This window comes from Strigops habroptila, chromosome 9 (genome assembly GCF_004027225.2).
Source record: "Strigops habroptila isolate Jane chromosome 9, bStrHab1.2.pri, whole genome shotgun sequence".
NCBI classification, from domain to species: Eukaryota; Metazoa; Chordata; class Aves; order Psittaciformes; family Psittacidae; genus Strigops; species Strigops habroptila.
In genome coordinates this window covers 20,438,770-20,459,157 of record NC_044285.2, presented here as the reverse complement: position 1 = coordinate 20,459,157, position 20,388 = coordinate 20,438,770, and the positions used below count along the sequence as shown (strand labels likewise).

The window sequence follows — 20,388 nt, the reverse complement described above, 5'->3', positions numbered from 1 at the left end:
AGGCAACTGCCAGCAAAACACAGCCCTGAATATCAGCAGAGGGGCTTCTGAAGTAATTTAGGTATAAATATCATCACTGCTGTTCCACCACATTTGTCACAGCAGCCTGGGGCAGCCTCACGAGAGATTATGATGGATCAATAGGCTGCCCGAGCTGAACCTTCACTGAAGCAGATGGCTCCAGTGCTGTAGTGACCACCTTTAAAGCCCAGTCGCTTTCTAGCTCGCTAATTGCGTCACACGTGGCCTGCTGTGTGATCGCAGGACACTGATCTGCTAATCCAGCCAAAGCTCGAGCCCAGTGCTCCAGGAAAAGACCCCCAAGCACTGGGATGTATTACACAGTCTGTTCGAGCAGAGTTGCCTTCGTGCCCAGCAACCCCTACACGCAGGCACGGGGAGGGAGCACAGGTTTGTGGCAGCTTATCTGCAGCTGCAAGCTAAAAGAATTCGAGCAGTTGGATTTCACATTTGCAGCAATGAAAACTGAGCAAAACATCTTGTGCAACCAGCCAACATCAGCTGAACCTGCTCCTCCCCAAAGCTGCATCGCAACTCGTCAGGAAAGGTGTTTGGCAAGTTTAAATGCTAAAGGAATTTTCACCTTTCGAGGGCTTTTCAAATGCAGAAAGCATCCCACGCCATGCTCCTGCAAGAGTCTTTCTGGGCTGAAATGCAGCTGACTGAGAATTCAGAGGCAGAATTAAAATAAGCTTCTGAACAACAGAAGAATCCTGGTTGTAAGAATTCTGCAGCTACAGCATTCCTTAGTGTGTGTGCATTCACCTGAAAGGCCACCATGAGGAGAGGCTGATGGACCCAGGCTTCTCTCAAAACAGGATTTCCAGCACATTGGGAGCTTTGCAGAAGTTGTGACCATTGACCATGTAAAGAAACACACTCTTGCTGCTTATAGAATTATCAACTTTTCAGCTGAATTTAAGTAAACACCTTTTCAGCAGCGAGGTGAAAAAGAGCTCATTATCTAAAAAAATACTATGGTTGTATCAGCCCATAAGGAAGAAGGTGAAGGAAGAACTTGATCCAAGTCTATTCAAGCAAATAGTAGCTTTGCTAAGAACATACAATATATATGATCATCTAGGCGGAGCAATGGATGAAGCCAGACAAATGCTGACTAATTCCAAGATGATGCTGGCCATAACCATGATATGCAAGAACAAGGCACAATGTTTTATTCATCTTTACTGGTACCTAAAGATGTATCTTTATACATCAGACAAAAATACTCTAAGACACATAAAACACAACCTGAATGAAGACACCAGATCATAATAATTCTCTGGTCTTATGCAAAAAGAAGCTGCCAGGTACAGAAACTGAGGCAAGCTGGAAAGCACACTCCGTACTTGCTAAGTCATCACGCACTACCTGTGCCTACAAGGGGCAATGATACTGGGAGGAAATTAAGTTTTCAAGCTGAAAATAAATCAGCTTCAGGGTTGAGTGCACTGCATTACATGTCCAGGATACTGAGCTCTAATACGCACCTGCAGTGTCCTTTCAAACCGCTGCCTGCAGCCTCCAAGAGGAATAGAACATTAATTCCACGAGATGGGGGTTAAACAAGAAGGGAATTTCTTCCCATCATTGACTGAGAGGCTTCATCTCTTCCTTGCTAGGCTTGGAAAGTTCCCTTAGGCAGGAGCTAGGTAAGCCCAGGGACCTCCCCATGGTGTTTGCTTACTTGTGGATGATACTCAGAGATCTCACCCAGCCTAACAAAACTGAGAGGCCGGAAGCAGCAGAGCACAGGAGACAGACGGAAGGTGGCACAGTGACAGTCCCCAAAGTGGCACTGGCGGGCTGTCAGAAGCAATCACAAATTACCCCCATTAGGAAAAGAAGAAACAGGATTCATCAGCTTAAAGCTGAAGCCCCACACAGTCTCCATCTGTCAGCACTTCGTTTGTCACTGCCACCTCCCAGCAGACAGCGAGTCACAGCAGAACCTGGCAGGGGAATAGGGCACAGCCAGTCAGCACGCTGCGGCTGGCCCAATTCTTCTCTAACGCTGCTGACAGATGAAGAGGGAAAGCTTTCTAGGACATGGGAACTTGTACTGCAGCATGACCCGGTGCTCCCCTGCAGCCAGGAGATAATTATGTTCCTTTAAGGAGAGGACATCTTCGCCAGGTCACCCCAATGAGAGCACAAGGGACAAGAACACATTCTGCTCTCTCCTCCTGGGCGCAGTTATGCCGCACCCGTTTCCAGCTCTGCTGGGACAGGGCCTATTTCTGTCCTCGGTCCGAGGGGAGCACCACGTGGAATACTCATATATCCAGGGCATGATGCTAGCCAGCTTTTAGTTCTGGCTGAGACATTAATCCAGTGCTTATTCTACCCAACTGGCTGGGTTCTGCTGTACAAACTACAATTCAAATATCACTGCAACTGACTTCAGTCAGATTTAGCAGCAGAGTGATGTTTTCCTGGGAAGCTTATCAAGTCAAGCTCCTTCTGACACCTTCCTGCTCCGGTGCCAGTAACAGACAAAGCACAGAATGAAGCAGGTTTTATTCAGGAAGGATTTAGGTTTCACTTCAGCTTTTAAACAGCAGAATCCACATCTCTGTTCATATCCAGCTGGCTCTGGAGACGTGGGCACAACATGCTATGTCAGCTCCTACAGCAATGAAACCAAGATAATGGCCCCGATAAAAGACAGCAAGGTTTTTATTCTTAGGTTGTGAAATAGAGAACTAAACGTTGCAAGTTTGTTTAAAAGGGCACATGGAAGAGCAAAAAGAGAGTTATTTTCAATTAACTGCTCTCAAAAAAACCCAAATAAATACAGATTTAGCCATTCTGACACGAGAGAACTTTTGATAAGCATCAATGCTTTTGATAGTTCTAAACTGAATCACAGCAGAAAGTGGGTTTGTGCCACAGGTTGGTTTTTCTTACTACAATCTCATTTCTTCATATACAGGAGATATTCAGCCCTTAATTTCCATCTAGTTTCAGGATATGGTACTAGCATTACTAACTAATATGTGTAACACCTCCAAACCATGTCCCAGTTAACAAAACCTCTGCAAGTTTTGCCATTAACAGACAAAATTAAAGTAAGGGCAGAGGCACCTAAAAATATGATGGTTTATGGGTGACCCAGTAAAAGAGCTCTGGAAGATCTCTTTTTCTGTGTTATAATTCTAATCCCTGACTAACTTCACAGCCTGGACAGGGAGCTGAGACACCAAAGGTTCTGCAGGGAGAACGTGATGTGCATTTTCTGTGCAACGCTTTGGACCACTCTAAGATGCAGCTGTGCTAAGAGAACATCAGATTTATTAATGAGTTTCTAGGCCAGTGCTGTGAAACTGCAGCAGAGGTTTGTGAAGACAGCCAAGAGTCAGGAAACCAGGATCTTCCAAGAAATACCCACTGAAATAGCCACTCGTTTCCCAGCACACTGCTTGGGCCGGAGCCAGAGTGAAAGCGGGTAAGTAACATTCTGAGTGCAGGTATCACGTGTGGAACAAGAGCCCAGCTCAGCTGAGCTTGGGGGGGTTAAAAAGCTGGTTTATATCTCTCCAAAGCAGTGACTGGGACAGGGCTGAGCACTTGCTGTCACTGGGAAATCAAGACCAACTGGGGAGGATGCAGGTAAAGGTGGAGCTGCTGGAGCGAGGCCAGAGGAGGCCCCGGAGCTGCTGCGAGGGCTGGAGCAGCTCTGCTCTGGAGCCAGGCTGAGAGAGCTGGGCTGGGGCAGCCTGGAGAAGAGAAGGCTCCTGAAGGGGAGACCTTAGAGCAGCTCCAGTGCCTAAAGGGGCTCCAGGAAACCTGGAGAGGGGCTTTGGACAAGGGCCTGGAGGGACAGGACAAGGGGAATGGCTTTAACCTGCCAGAGGGAAGATTGAGATGAGCTCTGAGGCAGAAGCTCTTCCCTGTGAGGGTGCTGAGGCGCTGGCACAGGGTGCCCAGAGAAGCTGTGGCTGCCCCATCCCTGGCAGTGTTCAAGGCCAGGTGGTCCCTGCCTGTGGTAGGGGGTTGGAACTGGATGAGCTTTAAGATCCCTTTGAACCCAAACTAGTCTGGGATTCTATGAAAATGAGTGAGGGGTGAGGAGGGAAGTCAGAAGATCACCTTGATGAGATAACGGCAGAAAGGCATTGTAGGAAGAGGAACTAAAAAGCTCTGCCTCTCCAGGTGCATGGGAAGAAGGGAGGCTTTGATGGGAAGGCAGGGTGGAGAGGTCAGCTGCCCTCCATCAGTCATACTACATACATCAGCATCTTCCTTGATGTTCATGCTACTTCAAGGGCATGTTCTTCCCCATTCGGTTCTCACTGCTGCTGCTCTGCACCAGATGATGGTTTGGAGTATCAGAAGACAGACAAACCCGTTTCCTCCTTCCTCAAGATCCTTATAAGAGCAGAAAGACTGCAGAGGCAGAACTCTTCAGGGTTGTATTTCACTGTTTTTTTTCTTTCTTTTAATCTTCACATTTTCAGAGCTCTGGCATCACACAGCAACAGCACTGCAGGTATTTCCACTGTGTGGCAACGGAGCAATTCCAAAAGCCTTCCTCCAGATGGGGAGCAGACAGCGCGCTGCATCCCAGCTAGTGCCTGGCAGGAGCATCATCACTGCTTCTGCTGAAAACAGCCCCATCACACACCACAGCCTGGTTACCTGCAGTGCTCCCAGCCAGCTGGCTCCACTGAGGGAGCAGAGGTGGGGAGAAGAATCCCTATTTTAAGGCAGAAGCTTCCTAATACCACCATTTGCTCAGGCTGTTGTTTCAGGCTTAGAGCTGCACTCCCACAATGCCCCTAAACAGCTCAGAGGAATTGAGAGGATACTCAAGGTCTTCACCAGGCACTTCAGCCAAAAGCCAGCTGTAGGAAGGAAACCTTCTCTGGGAATTCCAGGAGACTGACATTAAACCTCACTATTTTCCACTGCTGTTCTACTAGTGCTGCCCTAGGAAGTTTGTTACCAAGAAAATCTGCTCGAAATCTGCAATCCAGCAATTCCCACAGCCGTGCTCATCTTCCTGCATTTTTAGCTTCTTGCAGAGCACATGTAGGGATTCAGGAAGAAAAGGGGCAGCATTACATAAAAGGCAAATGGTGCTGGTGTATCCTGGACTACATCTGCTGTGAGGCATTTGTTCAAGTTGTTCACAAGTTGTCAGAAAGGCCCTATTTTGGTCCACAAGCACTTTGGTAGTCAGACCCATCTTTTCTATGTACATCATCAGTTCAAAATTGCAGCATCATCTTAATTGGCAATTAAGCAATTATATTTGTGTATAATTGCTTAACCACAAGTATACTGTGACAGGCCACACATGCCGGTAAGCATGAAATTACAGCATCTGCGTGGCCAAACAAGATCCATGCACCACTAATACATCACATACGGCTCGATGAACAACTAGGTAACATGAAGTAGCATCAAAATAAAGCTATTTGCTTTGAGAACTAGAACTGCTTTGGCAGAATGTGTAGAATATTTACCCCAAACTGCCTTCCTTTGCAAAGGAAAATAAAACAAAAGGTCTGTGTATTCTTTGCAATAGCATGGATATTATTCAGAGACATTTACACACAAGAAAATGGGTGTGATGCCATTGAAGTTGAGCTGCACAGCTCTTGCAGGAGCACTAGCTCAAAGGAATACTCTCTGATCTAATGAAGTTATGTACAGCACTAGGTCTGCAAGGAGACTGCAAAGTTCTCCAACTTGTGCTTTGAATTCAGTCCCAATTTATTACCACATATGTTTCCAAATATCAGAAGTTGGGGAGGAAAGTGGCTGTTCAGTTTCGAAGTATACACTTGTTGCAATTTGCTTTGCAGAAGACTGGACAAGGTACTTCCCACCCTAGACAAGCCCTGGTACTTCTCTCTGTCAAGGAGGAGTTTAAGGCTCATCAGCTACTCTGGGATGCTGTGAGGAGGAGCTGGAGAACAGGGTCACCGAGCCCTGGAAGTGTGACTGCTGAGCAAGATGCAGGTGTAAAACTGCCCCAGAGCAGTGCTGGAGTCGTTACCTTTTACTTGATGGTTACTTATCCTGTATTCATGTATAAATAACCTGTGAGAAGTTGTTAGTAGGATTAGTTACTCGTCTCCCTCTGCCCTTTGTGGCAGTACTCCAGTCAGATCTATGGGCTTTTCTTTTTACAACATTAAATCCTGTGTCCCTGTAAACCTCTCTGCCAAGTTCTGTGTCCCTGCCTCTGACAGCAGAGAAGCCCCAAGCCAAACGTTTCCAAAAGGTCTTTTGGGAGGTTATACAAAGCTGTAAAAAGGTCTTACTCAGCCTAGTACCAAAGTTCAATCTCTAGAAGAGGTTTGTTGCCCAAAGCAGCCTTGAGAAAACAGAAAGGACTTAAGATCTTCATTAAGATAATATGAGAAGATTTAGCAATGAGGGTGTAGGAGCAGAATGCAAACAAATATCCCCAAAGAGGAAAGAAAACCCAACCTACACTTATGTACCTTGAGCACCCAGCAGACGAGCTCACCAGAAGTGCAATGCAAGTTTGAATTCAGCTTGCTGCAAGCAAGGCAATAAGGGTTTTTAGTGGGGCAGTCAGATTGTTCATCACCACTAAATCCATTTCTCATGTGTCCACATGTCACACACCTCTTAGCTGGGCCAACAGGAACTTGCAGTGCATGAGAACGACCATGAGCATGGATTTTAGATCTCCTTTGTCCTTGCAGAAGCAGCTTCTGCATCAGATTTGCTTCACCGCTACATTTTGACAGGTTGTTCCATGCAAGATCATTGGAAGAACAACTTAAAATCAACACAGCAAATCAGCAAGCTTTTCTTGGTACAGTATCAGTCAGAATGCTTATTCACATGGCAATATTTATGTCTGCATGGTTCAAACCCGCTGTTCTCTGGAGAGGAAAGATGGCATTCAGAATAATGCTGCCCATTTGTCATTTCACACAGCCTGCTGAATTACTCCCACTTCCTCCCTTTGGATGCAGGAGCCCGACCATGCACCAGAAATTCCTGGGAAAGAGGTCAGCTTTTGCTACAGATCTGTGGTCCTGATTTCAACAGCAAGGATCACAACACAGATCAGGCTAGGCTGCGTCACTGTGCAGGGGTGCTGAGACACAGTGTGAAGCAGCCTCCTTCCCCCTTGCTATTTTCAAACAGCAGCAGGGGAAGCTCACATTGAACTAGGGCTTTAAGGAGGATGGTAAGGAATGCTAGCTTACTTTTAGACAAGTTTACAGTAAGTACCCCTTCATAAAGCAAGAATCAGTATAGTCCCAGGCACATATAGGCTGGTTGTGAGACTTCAAACATGGTTTTGGGTAAACTCATCTGCCTTTGGTTAACAAAGCTACATTAATGCATCAATTCCAACTTACTGCAGCACATAAGGGGCAAACCAAGGCTCCTGCAGTGATTTTCACAGTTATTCAACTGCATTGTGGCAGGAGTTTAACACTGTATAAAACTCCACCACCTCCGTATTACCTCTATGTTGTACATCTAACAGAAACCCTGCTCTTTCATTCAACAACTACAGCAAAACTCAGTGCAAACCTTTCACATTCTGCAGTTTCTATCCATGATTTTAGGTTCCTAAAGATGTCAGGAAAGTACTAACATGCACAAGACAGGGAAAAAAAAACCCAACAAAAAATATGGTGCATGAAAGTAGAAAACCCTCATCTGGCACAGGGCATCTGTCTTAACCAGAACCCAGGCCTTCCAGAAACTGAAATAGCTTCTGCAGGCAAAACCAGTTCCAAGCTGCCACACAGGAGATGATGGTTCCCTTTTCCCCCCCTTTTCAGGACAAATTCAAAGTACATTGAATACATTCAAATGGCCTCAGTTACTGTGAGACAGGAAGGAAACAACAGCCTTTGCAGGAGCACACACATATTCTATAGCAATCTTGATCCTGCTGGCCAGGCTTGCCCTCCTGTGATAGCCAGATTTACCAAAAGAGCATAGAGGCGTGTGCTAGGAGGTGTTTTAGTATCTCCTGTGTGGGCCACAAATGCAATGGCCATGCTCCCATATCTGTGAGATCTCTCCCCTATGACTTTCCCTTCAAATCATAAGCAAGGATTGGACACAGGCACTGTATCATTAGGAGAGGCCTCGAGTTACAGACATGCAGCAAAGAGCAGAGGCAGTAAACGCATTTCACTTGCAGGGAGAGGAAATAAAAAACACACAAAAAAGAACCAAACAAAAAAGTACCTCTCACTTCTATAGTGGCGTTGGCTATAGGAGAGTTTGAAAACACAAACACGCACAAGTATTCCCCTGACTCTTCTGCTCTGGGCTTCAAAATCCTGCAGACAGGGAGAGAACACAGGAGCTGTGTTAAATACTGTGTTAGCAACCAAAACCAAGCAGGCTAGGGGCTTATTTCTTCCCCACACACTTTAACCTTTGCACTGAATTTCACAGCTATTGCTTGTTAATTCAAGATACGTTGTACAGATGTACCTACTTGAAATAAAGGCTGGTGCTAGCCAAAAAAAAAAGGGTGAGCTCTAGTCTGGGAAGTCAGTAGCAATTTAGCTGGAAAAGCTGCATTTAGTTTAAAAGCAAAGAAGGAGCCCAACATCAGTTAACTACACACTGCAGTTAGTCTGATGCAAGTCATCCTCAAGTCAGTAGCCTACTAGGCAGGCATTGCGTCCCACTGGGTGAGAAACATGATTTGAAGGTACAACCTCCACTGAGTATGGAGACATATAGTAGTACACATCAGTAGTATAGCACAGCCAATTGGAAACAACAGACTACAAATGCAATCAAGGCTGACACTCCTCTCCAAAGCTGTTTTCCTTCTTCCAGAGCAGGTATGAGACTGCTCCATTAATAGTTTTCTCTAATTCAAACTGGATGTGGAAAAATTGCAAAAGCTGGTCAACTCCTGAAGGAAGACACCACACAGGAATCTGCCCCTGAGAATTAAGGCGAGACTGATGCAGGAACAACCAGCTGAAGGCAAACCAGATGCAAACCAGCCAGAGTTAGATCTGAGCTACAACAAATGCCAACCACCCAAAAAATTCAGATGAATTTACACTCGAGATGGTGCTACCTTCAAGTTCACCAGCTTTTGTTGTCTTCCAGAAAGCTTGTGGATACTTAAAAGCTTTATGCATATGTTCTTCAGATATTGACCTACAAAAGGCATCTTACACTAGAGAAGCATATGATGATGTGATGCAGAATTTATATCTCCACAGGGTTCTCCTCATCCCTCCCTCCCTCTACTGAAAGGCTTCTTGACTCTACTTTTTTATTATTATTTATTTTAAAACACATGAAGTAAATAGCATGCAGATGAAGAGCAACCCTGCAGAGAGCACTGTAAGGAAATAATTAGTTTATTTCCTTATACATGGAAACTGCTTAGACACATGTAAAAAGCTGCTCAGTTAAACACAGTCCTTGGACTCAAGCCTTCACTGGTTACAGCGCTTACTTTCCAGAGTTGCTGCTGAAAGCCTGAAGTTGGTTAGGAAGTTAATACATAGAATCATAGAATAGTTAGGGTTGGAAAGGACCTTAAGATCATCCAGCTCCATGGGCAGGGACGCCTCATCCTAGACCATGTCGCCCAAGAGTCGGTCCAGCCTGGCCTTGAACACTGCCAGGGGTGGAGCATTTACCACTTCTCTGGGCACCCTGTGCCAGCACCTCAGCACCCTCACAGTAAAGAACTTCTCCCTTACATCCAACCTGAACTTCCCCTGTTTCTGTTTGAACCCATCACTCCTTGGTCCTATCACTCCAGTCCCTGATGAAGAGTCCCTCTCCAGCATCCTTGTAGTCCCCTTCAGACACTGGAAGGCTGCTATTTCAGATAATCTTTTAAGGATCTGCAATAGTGTGGGTAAGCAGAAAATACCTGGCCTTCTGTAATTGCATTTAGGACCTTAATAATTATCATACTCTGACCACTGCTTTTTCTTATCCATTATAGTCAACACTTCAAAGCAGGGGCAGGGGGGAAAGATTCTGTATGCTTTCAGTTCTACACAGACTGCTTCTCTTACAGTGTGAAACTACAAGAGCCAGTACTCGAGTATTATTACCATGAATCATTAAAGCAAGTGAAAACTGATCCAGCTGCCAACTTTCAAAGACAGACAAGCACCTGAAACAAGTCTGTTTAGCAACAGCTTCCTTCAGACCTGTGGGTTTAGGAAGAGCCTGGCTTTTTGTAGATGGAGGCTTCTCGGCAGATGCAAAACAAGAAATACAAATAAACCCCAAGGATTTTATTGGTTTAGCTCAGTAAGTCTGAATTAACTGATGAGAAGTTTGCAAAGAACTCACTACTTTTCTCCTCCAAACTATGAGTGTAGACAAGGGACAGGTCTACAATGAAAGCACAGGATGGCCATAACCACTTCCACGCACCTTCTGCTTGCAGAATACACTGCAAGTAATTCTTGCCCATTTGACATTAAAATGGTGAACTAAACTCCCAGATTTAACTCTGAGCATCCTGATTTTAGCTGCTATCCAGCAAAAGCAGCTCCATCAAGATGGAATGAAGAACTAAGAACACTGTATGCCATTTCTATTGTTGTCTGAAGCAGGGGTTTTAAGGTAAGTAGCTGAACCTATAAATTCTGAAGCTTTCTGGATGTCAAACAACACTGACCTTCAAGTACTAACAACATTTTACAGCCAACCAACACATGTTAACAACTGAAAAGCCAAGAACCTGAAACTTTGTAAAGGAAAATTAAGAGAATACAAAAGATTAACCAATGCTGGTGTTAAATCTCATCTTTTAACCACAACTATGCTGCCATTGCTTGCATGGATCCTCCTAGGCAGGATTTGGCATTGCTAGATTTAAAGAGTAACTAAATCAAACTAGAATTTAACAAACAGATCAAACACAGTGTGATCATCTGCAACAACAAAATGCCACAGAAAGCCTGAACCCACAAAATGCAGCAAAGCAGCTTAAAAATGATCAGGAATTCAAGCTTTACTTTGCAAACACAGATCTACTCATTCCTCAGGCTGTGCCTGTGATTGCAGTGTGGTCCAGCAACCCCTTCACTCACTGGGAACAAAGGGACTTTATGGTCTGCCCATCTTGCTGCTTTCTTCTCCAGGAAGTGAAAACTGAAACCAAGTCTAGTTCTTCCTTTACAGAGGAATTTGGAAGGAAAATCCACTCTGGCTTGGAACAGATTGTAGAGAAGTCAGACTGATACTTAGTTCCCTGAATAACAACATGCAATTTTCAGTACCCTTCATGCAAAACTCCTCTTGTAGCACTCAAACTCGTGCTTTGGACAAAGCTACTCATCAAGTTAATTGCTAGATAAGAAAGCAGAGCCTTTAAAACTCAGCCCCAGCGTTAAACATTGGATGCAGGAAGTAACAAGATGGAATTACGGAACTAAATGAGACTTTTTTAACTGCAAAACTGAACAGATAACACAGAGTGAGCTGAAGTGGAAGTAAAAGGTAAAAACTTCAACACAGCTTTATCAGAATCAAACCTCACTTCCATAATCCTGTGGAGGCAAGAATGCTTTGCTAAGGCAAGGAAAACCTGGAATATTTCTTCATCCTGTACCAGGAAGCAACATCAGTGTGGTGAAGAGCCCACAGTACTCCGCTAGAGATGGAAAAAAGCTCACTGAGTGCGTAGGCATGTTTCCTTGCTTCACTGTACAGCCAAGGAACAGTAAACAACAAGCACTATATATAACATAGTGGGCCCTGACCGGACATAAGCACCTCGTCCTGGCGCTAAGAGCTGAGTAGGAGGGTCAGAACGGGTCTAATGTCTCCAAAGAATGAGTTACCACCAGTGGTTAAAACATTCCTTAAGTGCTCTTCATCTTTGCTTGACACTGCACACACAGCTGGATTTGCTATCCTGCTGGCATTGAGTGAAGGAAATGGAAGGACAAAATAAGAAAGCAAGAAAATTGCACACACAAAACAGATCTCTGATGGCACCACTTCAAGATGAGAGCAAGCTTCACATGCTCTCATCAACTCCATGGCAAGATAGCCCCACTGCAGGAATACAGAAACCCTCGAAGGATTTCTGCCCCTTCCCTGGCAGTGTTCAAGGCCAGGTTGGACACAGGGGCTTGGAGCAACCTGCTCTAGTGGAAGGTGTCCCTGCCCATGGCAGAGGGTTGGAACTGGATCAGCTTTAAGGTCCCTTCCAACTCAAACCAGTCTGTGATACTATGATTCTACAGTGAAACAGAAGATATGGTTGCACATATTCTGTTCTCCTTCACACCCTTAAATGGAAGGTAGAGACAAAGCCAGAATATGGGCATGTGGAACAGATTAAAGCTGAAAACGTGGGGTACTGACAAATAAGAAGCATGAGCGATACAGCTGCAACGTTTAATCAAGATTTGGTATCATTTCATAGCAGTGACCTGACAACTCATCACTAACAACTCTGAGAACACCGAGTTCATCTCCCTGGGCCAGAAAATGACTAAACCAGCTGAATTCAGCAGTGATTTGTGTGCTGGAATTCCCTCTGTGATGAAGATGCACAGCTGCAGATCCACCTTTATGTTAGACATACCCTGGAGTCAACAAACTTCCCAGAATCCTTGCTTTAACACTATTCATACTCTGTGGAACCTCTAGTGCAGATCAGCTCCATTCATCTGACCACTACGAAGCTGAACCAGGAACCCTGGAATCCCAATGTGTGTTCCTTTGGAACAGGTTTATCATTCTCCCATGAAGATGATTCTGAAAGGACTTACTTGTATTCTGTAGTGTTTGAAGGTTTTCTAGTGCCAGGAATCTCTTCTCCATTCTTCACCCAGTAACTGGCAGAAAGGGGGCTGGGACTTGTGGTGAGGTTACACTGCAATGTGACAGCCGGCCCGTACAGATGAATGACTACATCCTCGCTGGCATTGATCCTGGGCTCTGAAACAAAGGACACGTTAAATAGCCACAAATCCTCCCTGGCAACCATGCCACACTAGTCTAAAATCCAAAAGGGGGAAATCAGGAAGGGAAAAAGACTACACAAGGAATGCAAGTGCACTAATTTGGGAAACAGCAAGAAAGTCACAATAGAACTTAGTGAAGGCAACACCTTATGGATCAGCACTCCTATATGGGAAAAAGAGAATTATTTAGATTGTTTAATATTCAACATCGCTACAGATTCCTGTGTAACACCATTAATCAATGTTTTATTTCAACACTACTGACTGTAACATGGAGAAACACATGTCCTGTAACCACACATAAGAGACAAGCCAGGCCTTCAGAAAGCAAATTCCTTCTGGCTGTAACTTGGTTCCTCTACTTTGAGGTTTAAAAATAAACCCGTTTTCTATAGAGAAGTTAAAGAGTCTTCTGAATAATATTTCTGGACTGCCCCCTGCAAAAAGGCTCATGTCTACGTAAGGAAAATATCCTGTGAACACAAGATATTTCAAATGGCCCAACTTTGCTGATGTCTGAAATCTGAGTGTGAATAAGGCACGAGTCTGATGAAGAATGGCTGAAAGCAGCCCTTAAAAATAAGAAGTAAGAATATACACCATGTTAAAATCAGACTCTGGAACCATTTCATGTCTAAAGTAACCTTAAGCATTTATGAAGAACATGAAGGAAATGCGAGCCTTGTTGCACAAGCAGGCCACAGGCATTACACACTGTGCCGGCTGCAACAGGCACTGAAGCCAGGCTGTGTCACATTACAGCCTTACCTGGGAACATCAAATTCACCTTGTTTAGGGGAAAGTCTTTCAAAAGTAATAATACTGGCATGAGGGCACTGTCCTTACATTTATTTGATAACCACATTCTCTTAAGATTGTGTAGATGGCTATTACCCTCTAACAAATAAGGCTGATGAGTTTTTAGGATAGTCAGAGACAAGTTTCTTCCCAAACTTGGAAAAAAAAAAGACCTTTTTATTGAAGGTCTCATGTCAAGTTTTCCGTAAATCCCAAAAATCTAACACAGGATGACAGAGCTCAAAGGAAATTTAGGACATCTTGCTATCAGCCTTCCATAAATATCTGGATTTAGCAGCAGCTATAGTTTCAGCTTGATCTAAAGGCCACTGCTACAGCAGCCTCTACCATGGCAATGCTGCTGTGTGTCCTCTCCTTTGATGCATTCCTTACTTCCAAGGGTGAAATGAATTCCAAAGAGGTAGCTGTTGCCTGCTGCTCATTTCACCCACCACGCACCCATGGTGCTGGTTGGGTGAGGAAGTTGGTCAGGAATGAACCTCTTCATCACTCTGCAAGTCAGCAAAGGGCTTTTTAATCCCGGACATTTAGTTATGCCTTGTGGTAACATATTTGGGATATAAATTTAGTCACAGCCATGCAGCCTTTTGGATAGTCATCTGCAAAGTGCTTGGAACACCAGTTATGAAACAGAATGAGGGGAAGTGGAAAATACCACTATGGCATTTTTCAACATAAAACATTCATCCAGCCAATAGTCCAGTACTAGATTATTGCCCAGGGAGGCAGGGAGAAAAAACATCCACCAACTAATAACCTGACATAGGCATTCCAGTTCTGTATATCTTTTCCCCCTTTCTTCAGCTACACAGCTTCTCTTCATATCTGTTTAAAACTAGGACTATCATTTCAGTGCAGAAAAACTGTCAGGCACTGGATCACTGGAGGGGTTTTGACACTTTGCTATTGTCATGTATTTTCAACTGTGTTTCTCCTTCATTTTTCCCATACTTGGGTCCTATGGGGTACAAAATAAATGTTTTCTCTTGGATGCTCAAGGCAGGGTCTTCAAGCCTGTAGCCTGCAAAATGAGTGCTGTGGTTTCTTTTTAGTAGGAGGTCCCTGGTAGGACAGCAGCACATCCAGCAAGTGCTGTTGGAACAGATGCCGATGCTGTCTGTGCTGGGCTGAGACACAACCTGAAGCAGTGATCAGCCTGCAGTGATCCTGGAAACAGGAAGCACACATGCCATCAGAAAGCATTGCACAAATGCTAGAACCAGGAAAAAGGCACTAAGAAAATCTGGACCTAGTCCCTACATAAACTGGAAAGTTAAAGACTTAATCCAGAAGGGTTTTGACAGTGGCAATCTGCTTTCATGTTCTGTTGACAGTGGACTCTTTGGCCTCAACAGTGAGGAAGCAGAATCCCAGCCTGGTTTGTGCTGGAAGGGACCTTACAGCTCACCCAGTTCCAACCCCCTGCCACGGGCAGGGACACCTTCCACTAGAGCAGGTTGCTCCAAGCCCCTGTGTCCAACCTGGCCTTGAACACTGCCAGGGATGGGGCAGCCACAGCTTCTCTGGGAAAAGTCTGTGCCAGCGCCTCAGCACCCTCACAGGGAAGAGCTTCTGCCTAAGAGCTCATCTCAATCTCCCCTCTGGCAGGTTAAAGCCATTCCCCTTGGCCTGTCCCTACAGGGGACATGTATGTATGAACATGTATGTATGAACATACAAAAAAACCCAAACAAACCAAAAACCCCTATAAAACAAAAAAGAACACACAGAAACCCCTGCCTGGATCTCCAACTCTTACCTACGTCTCTGCTAAGCTGCAATGCCCAGACAACATGTAGTGCTCTCAAGCTTGCTGTGCTGGAATTTGCTGGGGCCTTGTGTGTCTGACTTGCAGCTTTTTAACTTTTAGGTTAAGCAAATATAAGGCAACTGCAATCTCATTTCCATCTTTTACCTGAATTTCTGTTATTTTGATTTATTTAAAAAAATAAGCCATCAGGTAGTTGTAGTCTCATTTAATTCTAGGAGACAAATTGCAAATGGAATACTATTGGGCCAGCGACATCCAAAGAAGGACGTCCACTTGAAACAGCAAAATGCTGAAGAGTCTCTTTCACAGATCACTCAAACTGCTCATTTTACGTGAGGTTTTAAAGTCAAAAAACCCAAATCAAAACAACCATCAGTAAGTGAAATTCTTCATCCAAATGAGGAATGAGATAGAAGCGAGATGCTTGTTCTTGGAGCTGACTTAAAAATCAAGTCGCACTTGACCTCTCTGCATGCAAATGCTGGTATTTGAGACAAGCTGCTATTGAAAGGATAGTGCTTTTTTGAGACATCTGACATTCCCTTTCAGCGATGTCATGTGAAGTCAGCAGCAAATTGGCCACTGTTAGCTGGAAACTCCAACATGTTTAATCAGAAATTCCCATTTCGATGACAAATTGTGTTCACACACACAATAGAGCAGCTGGGACATTTTGGGCAGCTTCAGATAAGATGGTCTGCACCTTCCAGGGACAGCTTGGAAACCTGTTTTCCCTCCTCTTATCTCCATTTTCAGCATGGTGTTGCAGGAGTTTGATGTCCAGGTGGTCTGTTTCCCAAGCAGCAGCTGATCAGACCTCTCATACACAGTGTTACAGAGTTAAAGCATTAAAGTATTTGGTTCAAATACAAAAGTAAAACACAAAGCAGCAGAATTACCCTGGGCACAAGGCACTTGGCAATGAAGTCACGACACACACTTCAGAATTAGCATCAGATGCAACAAGACGATATTAACTGGGGAGTAAATGAAAGGTTAAACTTCAATCCCTGGAGCAGGTTAGCATCAATGGCCTGAGAGAGGAAAAACCCACTTTCCATATGGAGACATCTTCACAGTAATTCAGTCCCAAATGGTGACTTTTCATATGAAAAGGATTTTCTCCCTCGGTAGGTTACTAACACTGACTGGTCACAAAGAGAGGAGCACAGGACACCAGACTTGTCACACCCCAGAAGAACTAAAGGTCTTACAGGGGCAGAGGGGATGTCCAGGAGACAATACTTCCTAGAAGACAAATCTTTTAGCTTTGTCTTAAGGTCATATCATTTCCTACAACTACATAGCTCTTGCTGTCGTAGGTCATGCAAGTAATCCACACATCCAAGTCCTTTGAGACCTCAAAGGGCAAAGGAGGAAACAAGCAGTAGGACTGAAAGCTGAGAGGGTTTGAGCTGAATGACCCAATGCCACTTAAATCCACAAGTCAGTCCACATCATTGGGTTTCCTCTCAATTTTTCCACATATATCCATGTTATTTCCATTTCCCAGAGGGAAGGTCTCTGATCCAGCAGCACTGACCGCAGCATCACACTTTAAGAAGTTTTAGGTTGATATTTAAAGGTATTCCAAAACTTAACTGAGACATAATTACAGAGTTTGACATCTTTGTGCCCAGACAAACCTCAAAGTGGTACTCAAAGAAAAGGTTTATTTAGGCACAGAGCACAAGAACAAAATATAGCCTACACTCCCCTCTGCCACCTGAGGACACTGAGAAATCACAGAGAAAGCAAGTTCTCCTGTACCCCCATGCTCATGTTGCACATTTAATTCACTCTACCTATAACTCATTAGACATTTGCTTCCTCTTGTTAGCAAATGCTAGAGTTTTACACCTTACACAAAATGAAACAGGGTTCTTCTTTACTACCTTTACAATATAAATGTCCAAGCTCACCTGAGACTGCTTTAAAAGCGAGCTGAATGCAGAAAAGTCTTGTAACAATAAAGAACAAAAAAAGCAATTCTGGGTCAACCATATTCTCTACTTTTGAAAGCTTTTGCTGCTGCCCAAAGTTGCCTTCTCAGACGAAAGTCATTAGCTAAGTGTTATTAGTGCAACACTGCGGGGGGGCGGGAGGATGGGATATTCCCCCCCCCTCTTCCTTTCATAGGCTGGATTAAAAATAGCTGCATCAGTTCAGTGCTGCTGCATCAGAGAAACCATCAGGAACATGCTGCTACTCAGAAAGCAGAAGAAACACCACGGCTTCATGGAAAAATCTCACCATTAAAGGTTACATGTAACTGAAAGGGAAGAATTTGTACAGCAGCATATATGCAACCAACACCACGTGAGAAGGCATTCAGAGAAATTCCAAGAGAACAGAAGAAAGAAAAATGAAATGGTTAGACCTGGGAAGAACACAAATCAAATATGAAGGCACTCATGGAGAAGCCAGCATTAGGGTGACTAGAAACCTACTACAACACTAAAGGGGGGAGGGAAGAAACACAGATTCAACACTGGGCTTGTTTTCACACAGAAGCTCTAAAACTAATCCACAGATTTTTCCCAAGTCCTTTGATCGTAAGGAGAAAAGACACAGAGGGCAGACAACGGCAGCACTACAGGTGGAGGAGCAGTCTTGGGTTCAGAACAACAGCACAAGGGAGCAGAGGGTTGGATGGGGGTAACAGGAGGGTGAGGGTCACTAGACTGCCTCTAGGCACTACAGTGCCACTACTGTAGGGTGCCGGACTCACTCTGAAGGACGCTTATAGTAGCCTGGGCTCGAATCCACGTTATGGAGGGATTTTGCCTCAAGTCATTCCTCCTGGGATCGTTGCTGGCCCTGCACTCGTAAGTCCCAGAGTCTTCCAAGGTAAGGCGGGTTATCCTCAGCACACTCACCCCATTCGCCCCGTAGGCAGTGTTAATGGTGACACGGCGCTTCCGAGCACCATCCCACAGCTGTTTGAAAGACTCAGCCCGGTTGACTTCAGCATACCACCACTGGATCTCTGGAGTGGGATTCCCAACCACATCACAGTACAGTTCAAAGGCGTCCCCCGCGAGTTTAGTTTCTGACATGGGCGACTTGACAAACCCAGCTAGAGGGAGGGGCAGCAGAAACGCAGTGACGGAGTGGCAGAAAACAAAAGAGCTTATAAAGAACAAAGCTATGAGGTACAGAAAACAAACAGTTAGAGAAGACATTAGCATCTACAATAACACAACTTGCATAGAAAAAGCACAGCACTGGGCACTGGTGGATGGAGGTAGCCTGGAACAGCTCACTCCCACTGGGAGCAGCACACTCCCATGTGGAGCATAGATTCATGGCAAGAGGTGCTTCTCCAGCCACTCTGGGGGATCCATCTGTGGCAGTTGTGCTTGCAACACACACCAGCTCGGAGGTAACTCCAAGCCCTAGAGCAGACTGATGGGCTTTTTCAAGCCCCTTTCCGTTGTGTGGACTTTGTAATTGGGAAGTGTTGAGCGTTCATGGCCAGATGGCTTTTCTCTGAAGGGATTTCTTGCTTCCTATGACCTATCTAGAGGGAGGGGAAAGGGTAAAACTTTAACCTTCTGCCCTGCACAGCTCACGATTGTGAACCCTACTTTGACCTTTCCTTCCATATATTTTGGACTTCCAAGGGAGAGAATTCCCCAATATCCAAGTGACCTATTTCCTGAAGTAGCTGGATCACCACAGCTCCAGAAGAGTCACAACCTGCTAAAGTAAAGTGCTATATACACACACGGGCCAAAACACCCTTTTGACAGCTGGGAAACCAACAGCATCAAAGGTACTTTGACAGAGCACATGACTTTTGCCTTCTGAAACAACATGCTGAGCTGACGTTCATGATCAGGCCAAAATATCCTTATTATGGCATGGAATCCTTCAATACTTACCAGCTTCGGAGCTGTGTGCACAGACATCCTGAATTGTCCTTCAATCCTATTTTCCAAGGTATCTACTGGAAACAGTGTTGCCTAGCTTTAAAGCTAGGGGACCCAGCAGGCCCAGCCTGAAACTACAGGATTAGAATACAGCTGGCCAGACAGATTATGCACCAAACCTGTCCTATACTGCTGTGCTCCCTTCAGCAAGCAGGCTTAGAGCGCCACACAGCTGATAAACCTCAGATTGTGTTATCCCTCTCCTCAAATTCATGGCTTGCTTTCAGGGAGAGGATTGAAAGGCAGTTCAACGGATATTAGAACACAGAAAGGTGGATTTAAAGCCTTGGTAAGATTTCTGCTGTGCACTCATTAAATAGCATTCCCCTCCCCATTGAATGGCCACACTCGTGAAACAGTGAAACAATTGCACATTGACAACTACACGGGAAGTTTGCACCATAGGTGGATCTCTAAAGAATAATCTGGGCAAGAAAACAAGGCCACGAGTCTCTAGAGTACACGCACAACCTGTTCCTTGCCAGCACAGTCCCGTGGCTGCAAGGAACAGCTACAAGAACACTCAAAAATAGTAAGTATTAACCTCAGAAATGGTTTCAATTACAACCTCATTTGACAAGGATGCTCCAGCCTCACACTCCGGCAGTAGAGGAGGCGAGGTCTGTGCTCCAGTACTACAGCAAACAATCCAGTGCTGCAGGGAGGCAGTGGAAAAGCTATTGGACTACAAGTGCCTCTAATTACTAGTGGTTGTAAACTGCTCTAAGACCACTGTTGAGGCTTCTTGAGGTTAACAAGGATCACACTGTTTTCACACTGCTGTTTGAGGTAACACAGGAGCCTGGGTTATGATCTTGCTCTGCTGGACCGTCCCCATTTCAAGGGATGCTGAACGAGGAAGACTTTGTACTCCCGCAGAGGCACAAATCAAACAGTGAGGCTGACA

The 20,388-nt window shown here is 44.8% G+C and overlaps 1 protein-coding gene across 2 annotated transcripts in view; it reads right to left on the bottom strand.

The window, feature by feature from the left end:
- Window positions 1-18,869, bottom strand: part of NPTN (neuroplastin) — a 32,571-nt gene extending 13,702 nt beyond the window's left edge. Inside the window, exons 1-3 of one of the 2 annotated variants that reach the window (XM_030497140.1) lie at window positions 18,278-18,869; window positions 12,762-12,930; window positions 8,224-8,318 (exon numbers count right to left, since the gene is read on the bottom strand). In XM_030497140.1, coding sequence (XP_030353000.1) covers window positions 8,224-8,318; window positions 12,762-12,930; window positions 18,278-18,737 — 724 coding nt within the window. In that variant the 5' untranslated portion in view covers window positions 18,738-18,869. The remainder of the gene's footprint in view (window positions 1-8,223; window positions 8,319-12,761; window positions 12,931-18,277) is intronic. The other variant, XM_030497139.1, reaches the window with a different exon arrangement.
- Window positions 18,870-20,388: the final 1,519 nt, after the last annotated feature.